Here is a 21,665-nt window from a genome sequence, read left to right on the forward strand (position 1 = left end):
TTCTACATTCTATATGTGATTCAGATTATACATGCTCTACATTCTATATGTGATTCAGATTATACATGCTCTACATTCTGTATGTGATTCAGATTATACATGTTCTACATTCTATATGTGATTCAGATTATACATGTTCTACATTCTATATTTGATTCAGATTATACATGCTCTACATTCTATATGTGATTCAGATTATACATGTTCTACATTCTATATGTGATTCAGATTATACATGCTCTACATTCTATATGTGATTCAGATTATACGTGTTCTACATTCTATAAATGATTCAGATTATACATGCTCTACATTCTATATGTGATTCAGATTATACATGTTCTACATTCTATAAATGATTCAGATTATACATGCTCTACATTCTATATGTGATTCAGATTATACATGCTCTACATTCTATAAATGATTCAGATTATATGTGTTCTACATTCTATAAATGATTCAGATTATACATGCTCTACATTCTATATGTGATTCAGATTATACATGTTCTACATTCTATATGTGACTCAGATTATACATGTTCTACATTCTATATGTGATTCAGATTATACATGCTCTACATTCTATATGTGATTCAGATTATACATGTTCTACATTCTATAAATGATTCAGATTATACATGCTCTACATTCTATATGTGATTCAGATTATACATGTTCTACATTCTATATGTGACTCAGATTTGCCTGAGTCACAAAGTCTTGTTTGTGAACATCAAAAGTATTTTCTGATTGACTGTAGATTTACTGTGATTTTAGTTATGTCAAAGCCATGATAGAGGTATTAAAACATGTACCTGCTGATTTATCGTCAAAGAGAAACAGCTGTAGTGCTGATGGTTCCAATTGGCACCGTATTCCCTATGTAGCCCTGGTCAAAAGTAGTGCACTATTTAGGGAATAGGGTGCAGTTTTGGGATGCACACTAGGAGTCTAACTTGCCCTGCATTTGGATTCCTGTAGTTTCGACACAACACTTGTTTACCAGATATTCAGAAACGAAATAATCCACTGTGCCCGAGGCCTTCCTTGATGTACAGTAATCCCTGCTTGACATTTTACAGACAAGAGATGAGAGAGGGAAAGAGTGATGAGAGAGAGAGTTGCCAAAGGTATGTGGACACCTGCTTGTCGAACATCTTGTTCCAAATTCATGGGCATTAAAATGGAGCTGCTATAACAGCCTCTTCTCATCTGGGAAGGCTTTCCACTAGATGTTGGAACATTGCTGCTATAACAGCCTCTTCTCATCTGGGAAGGCTTTCCACTAGATGTTGGAACATTGCTGCGGGAACTTCCTTCCAATCAGCCACAAGAGCATTAGTGAGTTTGGCCACTGATGTTGGGCGATTAGGCCTGGCTCGCAGTCGGCGTTCCAATTCATCTCAAAGGTGTTCGATGGGGTTGAGGTCAGGGTTCTGTGCAGACCAGTCAAGTTCTTCTACACCGATCTCAACAAACCATTTCTGTTTTAAGATTTCCCTACACTGGAACTATGGGGCCTAGCCCGAACCATGAAAAATAGCCCCAGACCATTATTTCTCCTCCACCAAACTTTACCGTTGTCGGTCTGGTAGCGTTCTCCTGGCATCCACCAAGCCCAGATTCATCCGTCGGACTGCCAGACGGTGAAGCGTGATTCATCACTCCAGAGAATGCGTTCCCACTGCTCCAGAGTCCAATGACGGCGAGCTTTACGCCACTTCAGCTGACGCTTGGCATTGCACATCGTGATCTTAGGCTTGTGTACAGCTGCTCGGCCATGGAAACCCAATTCATGAAGCTCCCGACGAATAGTTCTTGTGCTGACGTTGCTTGTAAAGGCAGTTTGGAACTCAGTAGTGAATGTTGCAACCAAGGGCAGACGATTTGTACACGCTACATGCTTCTGTACACGGCGGTTTCGTTCTGTGAGCTTGTGTGGCCTACCACTTCATGGCTGAGACATTGTTCCTCCTAGACTTTTCCACTTCACAACAACAGCACTTACAGTGGACCGGGGCAGCTCTAGCAGGGCAGACATTTGACAAACTGATTTGTTGGAAAGGTGTCATCCTACATGTACTGTGCCACGTTGAAAGTCACTGAGGTCTTCAGTAAGACCATTCTACTGCTAATGTTTGTCTAAGGAGATTGCATGGCTGTGTGTTCTATTTTATTCACCTGTCAGTAACGGTGTGGCTGAATTACTCGAATCCACTCATTTGAAATGGTGTCCACATACTTTTGTATATATAGTGTATAATTCAGTACAGTGAAATCACAACAGGAAACATTTCCTTCGTATGTTTCCCTCAATGGCGGATCCAAGCCAGGAGGAAATTATCTGAAGGCAAACTACACAGACATGCACACGCACGACCACAAATGATTTGCTCAACCTGACACATCTGCTCAGTCATCTATCTGAAGATTAGAAACAGGAAATCATGCAGGCGAGGAGAGGGACAGCCTGCCGTGCCAATCAATGCTCAATTGCTGTTAGATGTGGGTATTAAGTATGAAGTGGACCTGTTGGTTTTATTGACGGTTCCTAGATGCCGTCTCCTGCTGTTGTGTCCTTGATCAAGACACTTAACCCCGAAACTGCTCCAGGGGTGCTGCACCGTGTCTTTAAGGTCTGGGTGTCTTAGTGGGTTAGGAGAGAACAAAAATACTAATAGCTGTGTCTTTAAGGTCTGGGTGTCTTAGCGGGTTAGGAGAGAACAAAAATACTAATAGCTGTGTCTTTAAGGTCTGGGTGTCTTAGGGGGTTAGGAGAGAACAAAAATACTAATAGCTGTGTCTTTAAGGTCTGGGTGTCTTAGGGGGTTAGGAGAGAACAAAAATAATAATAGCTGTGTCTTTAAGGTCTGGGTGTCTTAGGGGGTTAGGAGAAAACAAAAATACTAATAGCTGTATCTTTAAGGTCTTTAAGGTCTGGGTGTCTTAGGGGGTTAGTAGAAAACAAAAAAATACTAATAGCTGTGTCTTTAAGGTCTGGGTGTCTTAGGGGGTTAGGAGAAAACAAAAATACTAATAGCTGTGTCTTTAAGGTCTTTAAGGTCTGGGTGTCTTAGGGGGTTAGGAGAAAACAAAAATACTAATAGCTGTGTCTTTAAAGTCTGGGTGTCTTAGGGGGTTAGGAGAGAACAAAAATACTAATAGCTGTGTCTTTAAGGTCTGGGTGTCTTAGGGGGTTAGGAGAAAACAAAAATACTAATAGCTGTGTCTTTAAGGTCTTTAAGGTCTGGGTGTCTTAGGGGGTTAGGAGAAAACAAAAATACTAATAGCTGTGTCTTTAAGGTCTTTAAGGTCTGGGTGTCTTAGGGGGTTAGGAGAAAACAAAAATACTAATAGCTGTGTCTTTAAAGTCTGGGTGTCTTAGGGGGTTAGGAGAGAACAAAAATACTAATAGCTGTGTCTTTAAGGTCTGGGTGTCTTAGGGGGTTAGGAGAAAACAAAAATACTAATAGCTGTGTCTTTAAGGTCTTTAAGGTCTGGGTGTGTTAGGGGGTTAGGAGAAAACAAAAATACTAATAGCTGTGTCTTTAAGGTCTGGGTGTCTTAGGGGGTTAGGAGAAAACAAAAATAGTAATAGCTGTGTCTTTAAGGTCTTTAAGGTCTGGGTGTCTTAGGGGGTTAGGAGAAAACAAAAATAGTAATAGCTGTGTCTTTAAGGTCTTTAAGGTCTGGGTGTGTTAGGGGGTTAGGAGAAAACAAAAATACTAATAGCTGTGTCTTTAAGGTCTTTAAGGTCTGGGTGTCTTAGGGGGTTAGGAGAAAACAAAAATACTAATAGCTGTGTCTTTAAGGTCTTTAAGGTCTGGGTGTCTTAGGGGGTTAGGAGAAAACAAAAATACTAATAGCTGTGTCTTTAAAGTCTGGGTGTCTTAGGGGGTTAGGAGAGAACAAAAATACTAATAGCTGTGTCTTTAAGGTCTGGGTGTCTTAGGGGGTTAGGAGAAAACAAAAATACTAATAGCTGTGTCTTTAAGGTCTTTAAGGTCTGGGTGTCTTAGGGGGTTAGGAGAAAACAAAAATACTAATAGCTGTGTCTTTAAGGTCTGGGTGTCTTAGGGGGTTAGGAGAAAACAAAAATACTAATAGCTGTGTCTTTAAAGTCTGGGTGTCTTAGGGGGTTAGGAGAGAACAAAAATACTAATAGCTGTGTCTTTAAGGTCTGGGTGTCTTAGGGGGTTAGGAGAAAACAAAAATACTAATAGCTGTGTCTTTAAGGTCTTTAAGGTCTGGGTGTCTTAGGGGGTTAGTAGAAAACAAAAAATACTAATAGCTGTGTCTTTAAGGTCTGGGTGTCTTAGGGGGTTAGGAGAAAACAAAAATAGTAATAGCTGTGTCTTTAAGGTCTTTAAGGTCTGGGTGTCTTAGGGGGTTAGGAGAAAACAAAAATACTAATAGCTGTGTCTTTAAGGTCTTTAAGGTCTGGGTGTCTTAGGGGGTTAGGAGAAAACAAAAATACTAATAGCTGTGTCTTTAAGGTCTTTAAGGTCTGGGTGTCTTAGGGGGTTAGGAGAAAACAAAAATACTAATAGCTGTGTCTTTAAAGTCTGGGTGTCTTAGGGGGTTAGTAGAAAACAAAAATAGTAATAGCTGTGTCATTTTAGACAATAAGTTATCTTCTTCTTCCTCTCTTCCCTCTCCTCTTGGTTGACAGTGATAACATCCTGGTTCTGGATATCTTCTTTGAGGCTCTGAACTACGAGACCATCGAGCAGACGAAAGCTTACGAGTTCGCAGGGTTGCTGGGTAAGAAAATGCTGGTCAGCAGTTGATCGGAAATTGCTGAACAAAATAGCAAATACAGTTATTATAAGTTTTAATTAAATTGATTTGAACCACCCTGAGGTGTGTCGTTATAGCTGAGTACAACATTTTTCAATTATGTTTTAGCCTGTGAATACAAACATGAAATCAATATTACTTAATTTACTATGGAACCAACGTTTCAGGTTTCGGACACAAAGCCGTTGCCTATTTTCCATCATGCATGTTTCATCATGTATGTCATGTGTTTTCAGGTGATATTGGTGGTCAGATGGTTCTCTCCATGTGTTTTCAGGTGATATTGGTGGTCAGATGGTTCTCTCCATGTGTTTTCAGGTGATATTGGTGGTCAGATGGGTCTCTTCATGTGTTTTCAGGGGATATTGGTGGTCAGATGGTTCTCTCCATGTGTTTTCAGGTGATATTGGTGGTCATATGGTTCTCTCCATGTGTTTCCAGGTGATTTTGGTGGTCAGATGGGTCTCTTCATGTGTTTTCAGGTGATATTGGTGGTCAGATGGGTCTCTCCATGTGTTTTCAGGTGATATTGGTGGTCAGATGGGTCTCTTCATGTGTTTTCAGGTGATATTGGTGGTCAGATGGGTCTCTTCATGTGTTTTCAGGTGATATTGGTGGTCAGATGGTTCTCTTTATGTGTTTTCAGGTGATATTGGTGGTCAGATGGTTCTCTTCATGTGTTTTCAGGTGATATTGGTGGTCAGATGGGTCTCTTCATGTGTTTTCAGGTGATATTGGTGGTCATATGGTTCTCTTCGTGTGTTTTCAGGTGATATTGGTGGTCAGATGGTTCTCTCCATGTGTTTTCAGGTGATATTGGTGGTTAGATGGTTCTCTTCATGTGTTTTCAGGTGATATTGGTGGTCAGATGGTTCTCTCCATGTGTTTTCAGGTGATATTGGTGGTCATATGGTTCTTTCCGTGTGTTTTCAGGTGATATTGGAGGTCAGATGGTTCTCTCCATGTGTTTTCAGGTGATATTGGTGGTCATATGGTTCTTTCCGTGTGTTTTCAGGTGATATTGGAGGTCAGATGGTTCTCTCCATGTGTTTTCAGGTGATATTGGTGGTCAGATGGTTCTCTTTATGTGTTTTCAGGTGATATTGGTGGTCAGATGGTTCTCTCCATGTGTTTTCAGGTGATATTGGTGGTCAGATGGTTCTCTCCATGTGTTTTCAGGTGATATTGGTGGTCAGATGGTTCTCTCCATGTGTTTTCAGGTGATATTGGTGGTCAGATGGTTCTCTTTATGTGTTTTCAGGTGATATTGGTGGTTAGATGGTTCTCTTCATGTGTTTTCAGGTGATATTGGTGGTCAGATGGTTCTCTCCATGTGTTTTCAGGTGATATTGGTGGTCATATGGTTCTTTCCGTGTGTTTTCAGGTGATATTGGTGGTCAGATGGTTCTCTCCATGTGTTTTCAGGTGATATTGGTGGTCAGATGGTTCTCTTCATGTGTTTTCAGGTGATATTGGTGGCCAGATGGTTCTCTCCATGTGTTTTCAGGTGATATTGGTGGTCAGATGGGTCTCTTCGTGTGTTTTCAGGTGATATTGGTGGTCAGATGGGTCTCTTCATGTGTTTTCAGGTGATATTGGTGGCCAGATGGTTCTCTCCATGTGTTTTCAGGTGATATTGGTGGTCAGATGGGTCTCTCCATGTGTTTTCAGGTGATATTGGTGGTCAGATGGTTCTCTTCATGTGTTTTCAGGTGATATTGGTGGTCATATGGTTCTCTCCATGTGTTTTCAGGTGATATTGGTGGTCAGATGGTTCTCTCCATGTGTTTTCAGGTGATATTGGTGGTCATATGGTTCTCTCCATGTGTTTTCAGGTGATATTGGTGGTCATATGGTTCTCTCCATGTGTTTTCAGGTGATATTGGTGGTCAGATGGTTCTCTCCATGTGTTTTCAGGTGATATTGGTGGTCAGATGGTTCTCTCCATGTGTTTTCAGGTGATATTGGTGGTCAGATGGTTCTCTCCATGTGATTTCAGGTGATATTGGTGGTCAGATGGTTCTCTCCATGTGTTTTCAGGTGATATTGGTGGTCAGATGGTTCTCTCCATGTGTTTTCAGGTGATATTGGTGGTCAGATGGTTCTCTCCATGTGTTTTCAGGTGATATTGGTGGTCAGATGGTTCTCTCCATGTGTTTTCAGGTGATATTGGAGGTCAGATGGTTCTCTCCATGTGTTTTCAGGTGATATTGGTGGTCAGATGGTTCTCTTTATGTGTTTTCAGGTGATATTGGTGGTCAGATGGTTCTCTCCATGTGTTTTCAGGTGATATTGGTGGTCAGATGGTTCTCTCCATGTGTTTTCAGGTGATATTGGTGGTCAGATGGTTCTCTCCATGTGTTTTCAGGCGATATTGGTGGTCAGATGGTTCTCTTTATGTGTTTTCAGGTGATATTGGTGGTCAGATGGTTCTCTCCATGTGTTTTCAGGTGATATTGGTGGTCAGATGGTTCTCTCCATGTGTTTTCAGGTGCTATTGATGGTCAGATGGTTCTCTCCATGTGTTTTCAGGTGATATTGGTGGTCAGATGGTTCTCTCCGTGTGTTTTCAGGTGATATTGGTGGTCAGATGGGTCTGTTCATTGGAGCCAGTATCCTCACCATCTTGGAGCTCTTTGACTACCTATATGAGGTAAGCCTTCATTTTGTAAATGTAAAATGTTTCTACGTTTCCTGTCAGATCTTTCTTCAAAACCTTATCCGGTGTGTCCTGAAACAGTTTATGTCTTGGAGTTTCCGGTGTGTCCTGCAACAGTTTATGTCTTGGGGTTTCCGGTGTGTCCTGAAACAGTTTATGTCTTGGGGTTTCCGGTGTGTCCTGAAACAGTTTATGTCTTGGAGTTTCCGGTGTGTCCTGCAACAGTTTATGTCTTGGGGTTTCCGGTGTGTCCTGAAACAGTTTATGTCTTGGGGTTTCCGGTGTGTCCTGAAACAGTTTATGTCTTGGGGTTTCCGGTGTGTCCTGAAACAGTTTATGTCTTGGGGTTTCCGTCCTGAAACAGTTTATGTCTTGGTTTCCGTGTCCTGAAACAGTTTATGTCTTGGAGTTTCCGGTGTGTCCTGAAACAGTTTATGTCTTGGGGTTTCCGGTGTGTCCTGAAACAGTTTATGTCTTGGAGTTTCCGGTGTGTCCTGAAACAGTTTATGTCTTGGAGTTTCCGGTGTGTCCTGAAACAGTTTATGTCTTGGGGTTTTGCATCTAGGTTTCTTAGAGAAAGTTTGCCTCTAGATTATGGTAGTATATATGTCAATGTAAATGTAAATATCCTTCATTTACATGATTCCCTCAGGGCAATATGTCTAGTTAAGTGCTAGACAGACACAGGCCTTAGAACCAGTCAGCCACATGGAAACAATCCATTTCCACTAGCATTGCTGCATTCTCCGTAAATGCTAACCAGTTTAAAAACTGTCTGGAGGAAACAACACCAGAGGGAAGTTTTTTAAGCTACACTTAATAAAAAGGGAACTACCTGTATCCTGTTGAAACTAGCCGCCCACTTTAAATCGAACCTGCAGAGCATTCATTTCCAGGTGTCTGAAAGCAGCTCATCTCTCTCAGGCGCAGCACTGTTGACTGCATGAACATTTTAGTCATATTGTAGTTGGGATTCAGGTAGGATGCTTCTGTTGCTGTCGATTTGTATCAGAGGAGCAACCTCCCTGGGTAGAATAACTTCCTGTTCAACAAGGATGTCTTTCTGTTTACTGTATGTTCATGTACTCATAATTCATTATATCTATATAAAATAAAACATACAAATAATAATAATCATTTTTGGAATAATTGGAATAAACTGGGATCAGTAGCTTATCTCATTATTGTTAACATTACTGACACTGGAAATCATTTATGTGTATGTACCATCAATTGTATTTGAATGATATCACTTTTTTCTTTACTATATTCATTTGTCTCAAAACGAATCCAGTAATAAACAGGGAAACCTGTTCACCAGCAGTTTGTAAAAGATAAAGGAAAACAGATGAACAGTCAGTTGGCTGCATTCCAAAAGTCTGGTTCTCTGAGGCACTGCTTCAAAGACCAGCTACTGTGTTTGCTTGTTTGCAGGTGATCAAGTACAAGCTGTGTCGGTGCTCAAATAAGAAACACAAACGCAGCAACAGCAACGACCGGGGAGCAGCTCTGAGTCTGGAGGACGTCAAGCGCCATGTCAGTAGGCCAGCTCTATCTCTGGCTAAGTATTTGCAGTGTCTGGAAAAAATTGTTGGACCGAGACAGGGTAGATAAGGGGGGGGAAGACAGGGAGACAAAAATAAATAAATAAAACAGAGAGAGAGGCACAGTGATAAAAGAGAAGGTGAGAGATTGTGGAAATGGTTTCAATTTAATCACGGATGGTCTGTAGGACCGGCCTAGTGGGTTTACAATGAGAGCTTTGGGTGGGGGTGACAGCTTCTGATTTTCAAGTGTACACTCTTAGGAAAAAAGGTTCCAAAAGGGTTATTTGGCTGTTTCCTTTTTGGTTCCAGGGAGAACCCTTTTTGGTTTCACATAGAACCATGTAGAACCCTCTGTGGAAAGAGAGAGAGAGAGATGGTTGGTTCGCTGCATGGAGTTATATCATCCTCCTTTACCCTGCATTCCTCCGTTTAATCCAGCCTGTTTCATCTTTCTTACCCAAAATGGCACCCTATTCACTACTTTAGACTTAGTAGTGCACTATAAAAGAAAAGGGTGATTTTTGCAGGGTGATTTTTGGCAGTATTTTCTCTTTGGTTTCTTTCCACTACAGTATGTTCACTCCTCTCTACTACTGGAAGTCTTATTCCTGTCTGTGTTTCCTGTTCGCTCATCTCTCGGGCTCTGTGTGAGAACCTCTTATTCCTGTCTGTCCTTCCTGTTCGCTCATCCCTTGGGCTCTGTGTGAGAACCTCTTATTCCTGTCTGTCCTTCCTGTTCACTCATCCCTCGGGCTCTGTGTGAGAACCTCTTATTCCTGTCTGTGTTTCCTGTTCGCTCATCCCTCGGGCTCTGTGTGAGAACCTCTTATTCCTGTCTGTGTTTCCTGTTCGCTCATCCCTCGGGCTCTGTGTGAGAACCTCTTATTCCTGTCTGTGTTTCCTGTTCGCTCATCCCTCGGGCTCTGTGTGAGAACCTCTTATTCCTGTCTGTGTTTCCTGTTCGCTCATCCCTCGGGCTCTGTGTGAGAACCTCTGATTCCTGTCTGTGTTTCCTGTTCGCTCATCCCTCGGGCTCTGTGTGAGAACCTCTTATTCCTGTCTGTGTTTCCTGTTCGCTCATCCCTCGGGCTCTGTGTGAGAACCTCTTATTCTTGTCTGTGTTTCCTGTTCGCTCATCCCTCGGGCTCTGTGTGAGAACCTCTTATTCCTGTCTGTGTTTCCTGTTCGCTCATCCCTCGGGCTCTGTGTGAGAACCTCTTATTCCTGTCTGTGTTTCCTGTTCGCTCATCCCTCGGGCTCTGTGTGAGAACCTCTAATTTCTGTCTCTCTCCTTTCTTCTTCCCTTCATTTTTTTCTGATCATTTGTTCACTTCTCTTCCCTCAGACGCCCTGTGAGAACCTGCGTACACCGGGTTCGTATCCTGCCAACATGCTTCCTCACCATCCAGCACAGGGCAACTTCGAAGACTTCACATGCTGAGCCAATCAGGAAAAAGCAGGAAATACCTGAGCCAATCAGGACAGGAGGAAGGAGGAATAACCTGGCTGGCAGTATGCAACCAAAGTCAACCATACAACAAGAATATCTGACGTGAACGGATTCTCAATATGGAAACTTTTCTTACTGTCTGAGAGGAGGGCGAAAATATCAACAATCACAACAATTACATTAAGAGAGAAGAAGAAGATTTTTCCAAACATAAATATCTGTAAAAGTTCCAGAACATTTTTGGGAATTTGGAATCACAAAAGTAAATCCTGAATGTTCTATGTCTGGAATAGAACCAGGAAACGAAGACTCTACTCTTCAAGATCACACTGCAAATATGGACTTCTCACTCAGACAGACAGATATGGGAAATGTATCTAACTAGTGTACAGACACAGCACTGTACAAAAAACATCAACAGAGCCTCATGCCTTTATAACAGCCAACACCTGGCTGTCAGTTGCTGATGGCTGGCCTATTAGGATAGTAGTATGATGGGGATCAATTCCATTTCAATTCAGACAATTAACTTCCCAAATTGACTGAATTGGAATGGAATTGACCCCAACCCTGGTCAGTGGAGAAATGTTGTGCTTCACTCAACTCCACTGTAGATATAGCACCGTAACTGCTGTGATGCTTCGTAGGGGTACAGTTCCAGTGGGAGTCTCTTTCTGTCTTGAGAATGTAGCTCCACAATGGGTTACATCAATAACAATCAAGATGAGTAGTGGAAGCATTTAGGGAGAAGGTAGTAGAGAGCTCTACCATTTAGTAAAAACGTAATGGTGAACTTTTCAGGTCTCATCTTGTAAATGCATGCTTGTATATCGTCTTCTGCATGTATTACCTTTTTTTTAAAATTGTTTAATTATTTTTCATTTGCATTATTGCTGCCAAGTTTGCCTCGATGATACAGGAAAAAGATGATGCTCCCCTCCTAATAGTGCGTGTGCGTGCGTGCGTGCGTGAGTTTGTGTAATGAAATGTGTTGGTTTGTGTGACCAGCCTGGTTGAATCCACCAGATAGCAGCTGAACCTCATTCCAACAACACGCCTTGTTTCATTAATCCATGTTAAATGTGTGCCCTATCCTATAATCCCAAATCATCCCCTAGCAACTATGCCGTACGTACTTGTATGGAGACAATTCCACCTGTCACAGACAGAGCTTCCACATTGTGTACGCCTATCCTGTCCTCTCAGTTCTACAGTGCCTAGGGAGTAGTAGGGGCTACGGTTTGACATGGGATTTAGGAATGGCTTGTGAGACGTGTTATTACCAGTCTATTCATTTACTCGTGGTCTTGACTGACAATAAGGGGTGTGTGGGAAGTTTTCCAGAAATCAGTTCATTTTGGTTTCCCTTGTAATTCTGTGCGGGTTTTGAAATGTTCTGTATCTGTGTTCTAGTCGCAAATATGTCATTATCAAAGCACAATTACACCGATATGTAGAGGTGGTGATGTAAAAGAAAAAGTAGATGAATTCTTATGTATATTCTCATAATACCAAGGTTTTTTATTATTACAGTGTAGCAGTTTTTTGGGTTTGTTTTCTTTGCTACAGAATAGGGTTCCAGCAACTTTCCCAACATTTCCAGGTTTTTTTCAGAAATCCCCGGAATCAGGAGGGGAATCTTCCGGCTGGAAATCCTTCGCCCGGGATTTCCCAGAAGACCTGGGAATTTGGGGAAAGTTGCAGGTATTTTGTAACCGTATTACAGTAAGCATACATATTGCCTGATAGTCCAGTCTCCATCAGGTTACCGACTGTTCTATTTATCTAACAAAGCATATTATAATAAAATTTAAATATCATTTTGAACATTTATTATTCTATGGAGGTCTCCTTTTCTTGTGTGTGTGTGTCAGAGCCGTGTGTGTAGGTGGCAGGGAAGTCAGGCGCAGGAGAGTAAAACGAGTGTAATGGAGTCCTTTTAATATATGTCCACTAAACAATGCTCCAAACACTAAATATACATACATAATAAACATGGGTATGAGGACCCGTCTCGCACTTATACAACCACCTATACAACCACCTATACAACCACCTATACAACCACCTATACAAACACCTATACAACCACCTATACAACCACCTATACAACCACCTATACAAACACCTATACAAACACCTATACAAACACCTATACAAACACCTATACAAACACCTATACAAACACCTATACAAACACCTATACAACCACCTATACAACCACCTATACAAACACCTATACAAACACCTATACAAACACCTATACAACCACCTATACAAACACCTATACAAACACCTATACAACCACCTATACAAACACCTATACAAACACCTATACAAACACCTATACAACCACCTATACAACCACCTATACAAACACCTATACAACCACCTATACAACCACCTATACAAACACCTATACAAACACCTATACAACCACCTAGGAGTGATTAAATACACAACAGGTAATGAATGGGATTGAAACCAGGTGTGTTCTTAGGACTGATAGGGTTAATAAGACTGTTCAAAGTTGACTTTATATTTTTTAAACCTTGCTTCATTTGAAGAGAAGGGTGGGTATTTCAGTAGTTGCACACCATTTCAGAAGTTGCAACAGTTGCACAACCCAACGTTAGTATTTGAGGAGGGTATTTCAATATAGTTGACACAACAATGTTCGTTTTTGAAAGGGGGGTATTTCAGTATAGTTGACACCACAACATCAGTATTTGAGGGGGCTATTTCAGTATAGTTGACACCACAACGTCAGTATTTGAGGGGGGTATTTCAGTATAGTTGACACCACAACGTCAGTATTTGAGGGGGGGTATTTCAATATAGTTGACGTTTACACCATAACGTTAATTTGAGGGGGGAGGGTATTTCAGTATAATTGCAGTATTGTTGACACAACGTCATTGGTATTTTGCGGCTGCAGGACTGAACTGCAGTAGAAATGTAATTATACTCTCAGCTGCAGGATGACAACAGGATGGATAGGAAATATCCTGAACAGGAGTTTTATCTAGATTGTCAGTGGGCCAGCCCTGATCTCACTATGATTTTACAGTACATCCATCTGTTCTGTTCTCAGTTCCAACCAACTGTCAGCTTCAGTTTCAATTTTTGGTTCAGTGATGCAGCACCATTGGTAGGTTGGTTCATCCTTTTCCATCAGATAGGATTTTGAGTCAGAGCTTCACTAATTTTTTTAAAGGTTTATTTTTAGCAATAAGGCCCGGGGGGTATATGGCCAATATACCACGGCTAAGGGCTGTTCATAGACTGGTTACCAACGTAATTAGAGCAGTAAAAATGTATGTTTTGTCATACCCAAGGGATGCGGTCTGCTATACCACGGCTTTCGGCCAATCAGCATTTAGGGCTTGAACCACCCAGTTAATATTTGCTATTAGTTGTTGTCTTACCGATGTTATTATAGTTTTTATTATCAAGGCATTACACATACTTGGGTGGTCCCCTTCCGTGCTGTTACACACACCAGAGTCAGCCTGCCTCTCAAGGTACAGAGGCTTATAGGACTTTCTCAGATATAATGAAAACTTTCAAGGCTCAATAGATGCAATTAAACTTGGTTTGAAATTAGAAATGATAAGGACGTCCCTCACAGCCCGGCCCTGTTACAGTCATTTTCCCATAGAGCTACTTTCAGGTACCAAGGTATTGTATCCCAAATGGCACCCTATTCCCTATTTAGTACACTACTTTTGACCAAAGCCCAAAGGGCACTAGTCAAAAGCAGTGCACTTCATAGGGAATATAGTACAATTTGGGATACAGTCAAGGTACCAAGGTACTGTAGCTATGTGATTAATAGCCTGCTATAGCCTGCTCACCACTATAATTTGCAGAGTGTGACTGATTATTATCTTGGCTATCACTCTGGATGGATGGACCCTCCCGATTGCAGCAACCACCAAGGTATAACAATAGTGATAATGAGATATAAACCTCACCTCATCATTCATCTAGTGTAACAGGTTCTTGTAACACACACATGTGCGGACACACACACACACGGGGCAAGCTAGGGCTCCAATATAATGACTTAGGGAAATGTCCCTTCTCAGAATCTCTGTGATCATTTTTTACCTCACAACGTTCATTTGTTTGCCCTCTATTATATTAGCCAGGCAAATAAAAAGAGTAATGAGGTATACCTGATGTGTGTCTTTGTCTGCTATTAAAAAGACTGGATGAGGGGGGAGGTCAGTAACAGAGGACTGTGAGGAGAGGATGGGTACATCCCAAAAGACACCCTATTCCTTATTTAAGTGCACTACTTTTGAACAGGGTCCATAGGGCTTTGGTCAAAAGTAGTGCACTATATAGGGGGTTAGGGTGCCGTTTGGGACTGAGACGAGGAGATGCTTGCCAACAACCAAAACTCAGTGGGTGCACTGTGTTGCATTCTGATGAGGCGATGCCTGTGTCTTCGCTCTTCGGCCTACATTTTATTCCAAGAAAGACGTTGAATTTCCTTCTGCCCTTCGCTCATGTCCTTGACTGGATCTGAGACAACTGGGTAGGTGGAACTAAGCAATAGCTTAGGTTGCTTTCACTTATCCAGTCCATTCAGATCTGTGAAGGGAGGGAAGTGAACAATGGCACAAGGGAGGGAACATCTTCTTGGAATGAAGTGCAGTCCATGTTGCTACCTTAGAGTTATACCTTGAATAAAGACTGTCCTACAACTGAGTCATCGTTATAGTAAGTCATGGTAGTGTGGATAAATGTGCCCATTGTACTGCAACGTTTAAGTCACTGTAACCTGTAAATTACTGTTCATATTGTTTTTTACATCCATATGAGTCATCCCTGACATCTTACGAGCCCCAACCCGACTGTCGTCCCGTAGCACGTCTGTAACCTGTAAATTACTGTTCATATTGTTTTTTACATCCATATGAGTCATCCCTGACATCTTACGAGGTCCAACCCGACTGTCGTCCCGTCCCGTAGCACGTCTGTAACCTGTAAATTACTGTTCATATTGTTTTTTACATCCATATGAGTCATCCCTGACATCTTACGAGGTCCAACCCGACTGTCGTCCCGTAGCACGTCTGTAACCTGTAAATTACTGTTCATATTGTTTTTTACATCCATATGAGTCATCCCTGACATCTTACGAGGTCCAACCCGACTGTCGTCCCGTAGCACGTCTGTAACCTGTAAATTACTGTTCATATTGTTTTTTACATCCATATGAGTCATCCCTGACATCTTACGAGCCCCAACCCGACTGTCGTCCCGTCCCGTAGCACGTCTGTAACCTGTAAATTACTGTTCATATTGTTTTTTACATCCATATGAGTCATCCCTGACATCTTACGAGCCCCAACCCGACTGTCGTCCCGTAGCACGTCTGTAACCTGTAAATTACTGTTCATATTGTTTTTTACATCCATATGAGTCATCCCTGACATCTTACGAGCCCCAACCCGACTGTCGTCCCGTAGCACGTCTGTAACCTGTAAATTACTGTTCATATTGCTTTCAACTAGGGCTGTGACGGTCATGACATTTTGTCAGCTGGTGATTTGTCTCATGGTAGTTGACCGGTACTCTACATAAGCCTATTTAGCATCTCTGGCTTCCACGGACAGCCTACAAGCCACTGATGCAGACCTTTGGAACATCTATATTTTAAAGAGTCTAATAAATCCATGTGATATAGTCTACACCTTCACAATAATATGAATGATTTATTTTAGACAGGTCTTAAGAAACATGATATGAAGAAAATGAAAATTTCTGAAGAACAGAATAGCATACTCTGAGTTGTCCTTATGTTAGGTCCTGATCTGGCTATGCCATATGGCTGTGGGTTACACTATTTCATTTAGCAGACAAGATTTGCTTATAATTCCTGTGGCTTTATTTTATAGTAAGAACAATACAATTGAACATAGCTGAATACAATAGAAAGGATATTTTTCTCAAACGATTTTTGAGGGAGTGATTTTTGAGGGAGTGTGTTTGAGGGAATGATTTTTGAGGGAATGATTTTTGAGGGAGTGATTTTTGAGGGAGTGATTTTTGAGGGAGTGAATTTTGAGGGAGTGATTTTTGAGGGAGTGCTTTTTGAGGGAATGATTTTTGAGGGAATGATTTTTGAGGGAGTGATTTTTGAGGGAATTATTTTTGAGGGAGTGATTTTTGAGGGAGTGATTTTTGAGGGAGTGCGCACATTCGGCTATTCTGTGTTGAGCGGTTAACGACAACAAAAACGGTCCTCCTATATGCTTAGTTTAGAGTTATTTATGCAACTTAAGTTGTGAATCAAACCTTAGGCTATATGTTTTTTTGATTTGTAATACATTCTAAGGCTGCAAGATACGACTAATGAAAAAAGTCCCATGAAAGGCATGAGCTTTGTTCTATTTCTGGCTCAAGCTGCACACTCAGTCTCTCACAATTTGACAAGCGCTTGATACTATTTACAGTACTAATTTGTGAGGAAGTCAAAACTCAGAGTGCGCATATGAAGCAGGGGTTAGGGGGATTCAGCTAAAAGTGATAGTTTGAAACAGGTCCTATACACAAGATTTAGAGTTATTTGGCAACTTAAGTTGTGAAACATACAAAACCTTAGAATGTCTTCGAAATTTAAACGTATATGGGCTGCATGATGTGAGTATAGGCTGTTGATGACTTGAGAAAGCAGCAAAAAAAGCTGGCACTCTGTTCCTAGCCTTAAATCAATGAACCAACAGCATCGACAAGGCCTATATGTTCTCTCCCAGACTCTTGGATAGATTGTCTGGAGTGTAGCACAAGGTGCAGTCCATCCAGTATGCCTAATGATACAGTCTATCCAGTATGCCTAATGATACAGTCTATCCAGTATTCCTAATGATACAGTCCATCCAGTATGCCTAATGATACAGTCCATCCAGTATGCCTAATGATACAGTCTATCCAGTATTCCTAATGATACAGTCCCTCCAGTCCATCCAGTATGCCTAATGATACAGTCCATCCAGTATGCCTAATGATACAGTCTATCCAGTATGCCTAATGATACAGTCCATCCAGTATGCCTAATGATACAGTCTATCCAGTATTCCTAATGATACAGTCTATCCAGTATTCCTAATGATACAGTCCATCCAGTATGACTAATGATACAGTCCATCCAGTATGCCTAATGATACAGTCCTAATGATACAGTCTATCCAGTATGCCTAATGATACAGTCCATCCAGTATTCCTAATGATACAGTCTATCCAGTATGCCTAATGATACAGTCCATCCAGTATGCCTAATGATATCTATCCAGTATTCCTAATGATACAGTCTATCCAGTATGCCTAATGATACAGTCCATCCAGTATGCCTAATGATACAGTCCATCCAGTATGCCTAATGATACAGTCTATCCAGTATACCTAATGATACAGTCCATCCAGTATGCCTAATGATACAGTCTATCCAGTATTCCTAATGATACAGTCCATCCAGTATGCCTAATGATACAGTCCATCCAGTATGCCTAATGATACAGTCCATCCAGTATGCCTAATGATACAGTCCATCCAGTATGCCTAATGATACAGTCCATCCAGTATGCCTAATGATACAGTCTATCCAGTATTCCTAATGATACAGTCCATCCAGTATGCCTAATGATACAGTCCATCCAGTATGCCTAATGATACAGTCCATCCAGTATGCCTAATGATACAGTCCATCCAGTATGCCTAATGATACAGTCCATCCAGTATGCCTAATGATACAGTCTATCCAGTATTCCTAATGATACAGTCCATCCAGTATGCCTAATGATACAGTCCATCCAGTATGCCTAATGATACAGTCTATCCAGTATGCCTAATGATACAGTCTATCCAGTATGCCTAATGATACAGTCCATCCAGTATTCCTAATGATACAGTCCATCCAGTATTCCTAATGATACAGTCCATCCAGTATGCCTAATGATACAGTCTATCCAGTATGCCTAATGATACAGTCTATCCAGTATTCCTAATGATACAGTCTATCCAGTATTCCTAATGATACAGTCCATCCAGTATGCCTAATGATACAGTCCATCCAGTATGCCTAATGATACAGTCCATCCAGTATGCCTAATGATACAGTCCATCCAGTATGCCTAATGATACAGTCCATCCAGTATGCCTAATGATACAGTCCATCCAGTATGCCTAATGATACAGTCCATCCAGTATGCCTAATGATACAGTCCATCCAGTATGCCTAATGATACAGTCCATCCAGTATGCCTAATGACAGTCTATCCAGTATGACTAATGATACAGTCTATCCAGTATGCCTAATGATACAGTCCATCCAGTATGCCTAATGATACAGTCCATCCAGTATGCCTAATGATACAGTCCATCCAGTATGCCTAATGATACAGTCCATCCAGTATGCCTAATGATACAGTCCATCCAGTATGCCTAATGATACAGTCTATCCAGTATTCCTAATGATACAGTCCATCCAGTATGCCTAATGATACAGTCCATCCAGTATGCCTAATGATACAGTCCATCCAGTATGCCTAATGATACAGTCCATCCAGTATGCCTAATGATACAGTCTATCCAGTATTCCTAATGATACAGTCCATCCAGTATGCCTAATGATACAGTCCATCCAGTATGCCTAATGATACAGTCCATCCAGTATGCCTAATGATACAGTCCATCCAGTATGCCTAATGATACAGTCCATCCAGTATTCCTAATGATACAGTCCATCCAGTATGCCTAATGATACAGTCCATCCAGTATGCCTAATGATACAGTCTATCCAGTATGCCTAATGATACAGTCCATCCAGTATGCCTAATGATACAGTCTATCCAGTATGCCTAATGATACAGTCCATCCAGTATGCCTAATGATACAGTCCATCCAGTATGCCTAATGATACAGTCCATCCAGTATGCCTAATGATACAGTCCATCCAGTATGCCTAATGATACAGTCCATCCAGTATGCCTAATGATACAGTCCATCCAGTATGCCAATGATACAGTCCATCCAGTATGCCTAATGATACAGTCCATCCAGTATGCCTAATGATACAGTCCATCCAGTATGCCCAGTCTATCCAGTATGCCTAATGACAGTCTATCCAGTATGCCTAATGATACAGTCCATCCAGTATGCCTAATGATACAGTCCATCCAGTATGCCTAATGATACAGTCCATCCAGTATGCCTAATGATACAGTCCATCCAGTATGCCTAATGATACAGTCCATCCAGTATGCCTAATGATACAGTCCATCCAGTATGCCTAATGATACAGTCTATCCAGTATTCCTAATGATACAGTCCATCCAGTATGCCTAATGATACAGTCCATCCAGTATGCCTAATGATACAGTCTATCCAGTATGCCTAATGATACAGTCCATCCAGTATTCCTAATGATACAGTCCATCCAGTATGCCTAATGATACAGTCCATCCAGTATGCCTAATGATACAGTCCATCCAGTATGCCTAATGATACAGTCCATCCAGTATGCCTAATGATACAGTCTATCCAGTATGCCTAATGATACAGTCCATCCAGTATGCCAGATATGCCTAATGATACAGTCTATCCAGTATGCCTAATGATACAGTCCATCCAGTATGCCTAATGATACAGTCCATCCAGTATGCCTAATGATACAGTCCATCCAGTATGCCTAATGATACAGTCTATCCAGTATGCCTAATGATACAGTCTATCCAGTATGCCTAATGATACAGTCCATCCAGTATGCCTAATGATACAGTCTATCCAGTATGCCTAATGATACAGCCTATCCAGTATGTCTAATGATACAGTCTATCCAGTATGCCTAATGATACAGTCCATCCAGTATGCCTAATGATACAGTCCATCCAGTATGCCAATCCCAGTATGCCTAATGATACAGTCCATCCAGTATGCCTAATGATACAGTCTATCCAATGAATGATACAGTCCATCCAGTATGCCTAATGATACAGTCCATCCAGTATGCCTAATGATACAGTCTATCCAGTATGCCTAATGATACAGCCTATCCAGTATGTCTAATGATACAGTCTATCCAGTATGCCTAATGATACAGTCCATCCAGTATGCCTAATGATACAGTCCATCCAGTATGCCTAATGATACAGTCCATCCAGTATGCCTAATGATACAGTCCATCCAGTATGCCTAATGATACAGTCCATCCAGTATGCCTAATGATACAGTCCATCCAGTATGCCTAATGATACAGTCCATCCAGTATGCCTAATGATACAGTCCATCAGTATGCCTAATGATACAGTCCATCCAGTATGCCTAATGATACAGTCCATCCAGTATGCCTAATGATACAGTCCCAGTATGCCAGTATGCCTAATGATACAGTCCATCCAGTATGCCTAATGATACAGTCCATCCAGTATGCCTAATGATACAGTCCATCCAGTATGCCTAATGATACAGTCCATCCAGTATGCCTAATGATACAGTCCATCCAGTATGCCTAATGATACAGTCCATCCAGTATGCCTAATGATACAGTCCATCCAGTATGCCTAATGACAGTCTATCCAGTATGCCTAATGATACAGTCTATCCAGTATGCCTAATGATACAGTCCAGTCTCCAGTATGCCTAATGATACAGTCCATCCAGTATGCCAGTCTATCCAGTATGCCTAATGACAGTCCATCCAGTATGCCTAATGATACAGTCCATCCAGTATGCCTAATGATACAGTCTATCCAGTATGCCTAATGATACAGTCCATCCAGTATGCCTAATGATACAGTCCATCCAGTATGCCTAATGATACAGTCCATCCAGTATGCCTAATGATACAGTCCATCCAGTATGCCTAATGATACAGTCCATCCAGTATGCCTAATGATACAGTCTATCCAGTATGCCTAATGATACAGTCCATCCAGTATGCCTAATGATACAGTCCAGTCCTAATGATACAGTCCATCCAGCCTAATGATACAGTCCATCCAGTATGCCTAATGATACAGTCCATCCAGTATGCCTAATGATAGTCTATCCAGTATGACTAATGATACAGTCTATCCAGTATGCCTAATGATACAGTCCATCCAGTATGCCTAATGATACAGTCCATCCAGTATGCCTAATGATACAGTCCATCCAGTATGCCTAATGATACAGTCCATCAGTATGCCTAATGA

General features: G+C 41.3%; 1 protein-coding gene across 1 annotated transcript in view; it reads left to right on the plus strand.

Annotated features, from left to right (window-relative positions):
- LOC115121841 (acid-sensing ion channel 1B-like) overlaps positions 1-12,294 on the plus strand; it is a 148,943-nt gene extending 136,649 nt beyond the window's left edge. Inside the window, 4 exon segments of the mRNA XM_065004242.1 lie at positions 4,678-4,769; positions 7,379-7,458; positions 8,899-9,000; positions 10,357-12,294. Coding sequence (XP_064860314.1) covers positions 4,678-4,769; positions 7,379-7,458; positions 8,899-9,000; positions 10,357-10,452 — 370 coding nt within the window. The 3' untranslated portion in view covers positions 10,453-12,294.
- The last annotated feature ends 9,371 nt before the right edge of the window (positions 12,295-21,665 follow it).

Source organism: Oncorhynchus nerka, linkage group LG2 (genome assembly GCF_034236695.1).
Source record: "Oncorhynchus nerka isolate Pitt River linkage group LG2, Oner_Uvic_2.0, whole genome shotgun sequence".
Taxonomy (NCBI): domain Eukaryota; kingdom Metazoa; phylum Chordata; class Actinopteri; order Salmoniformes; family Salmonidae; genus Oncorhynchus; species Oncorhynchus nerka.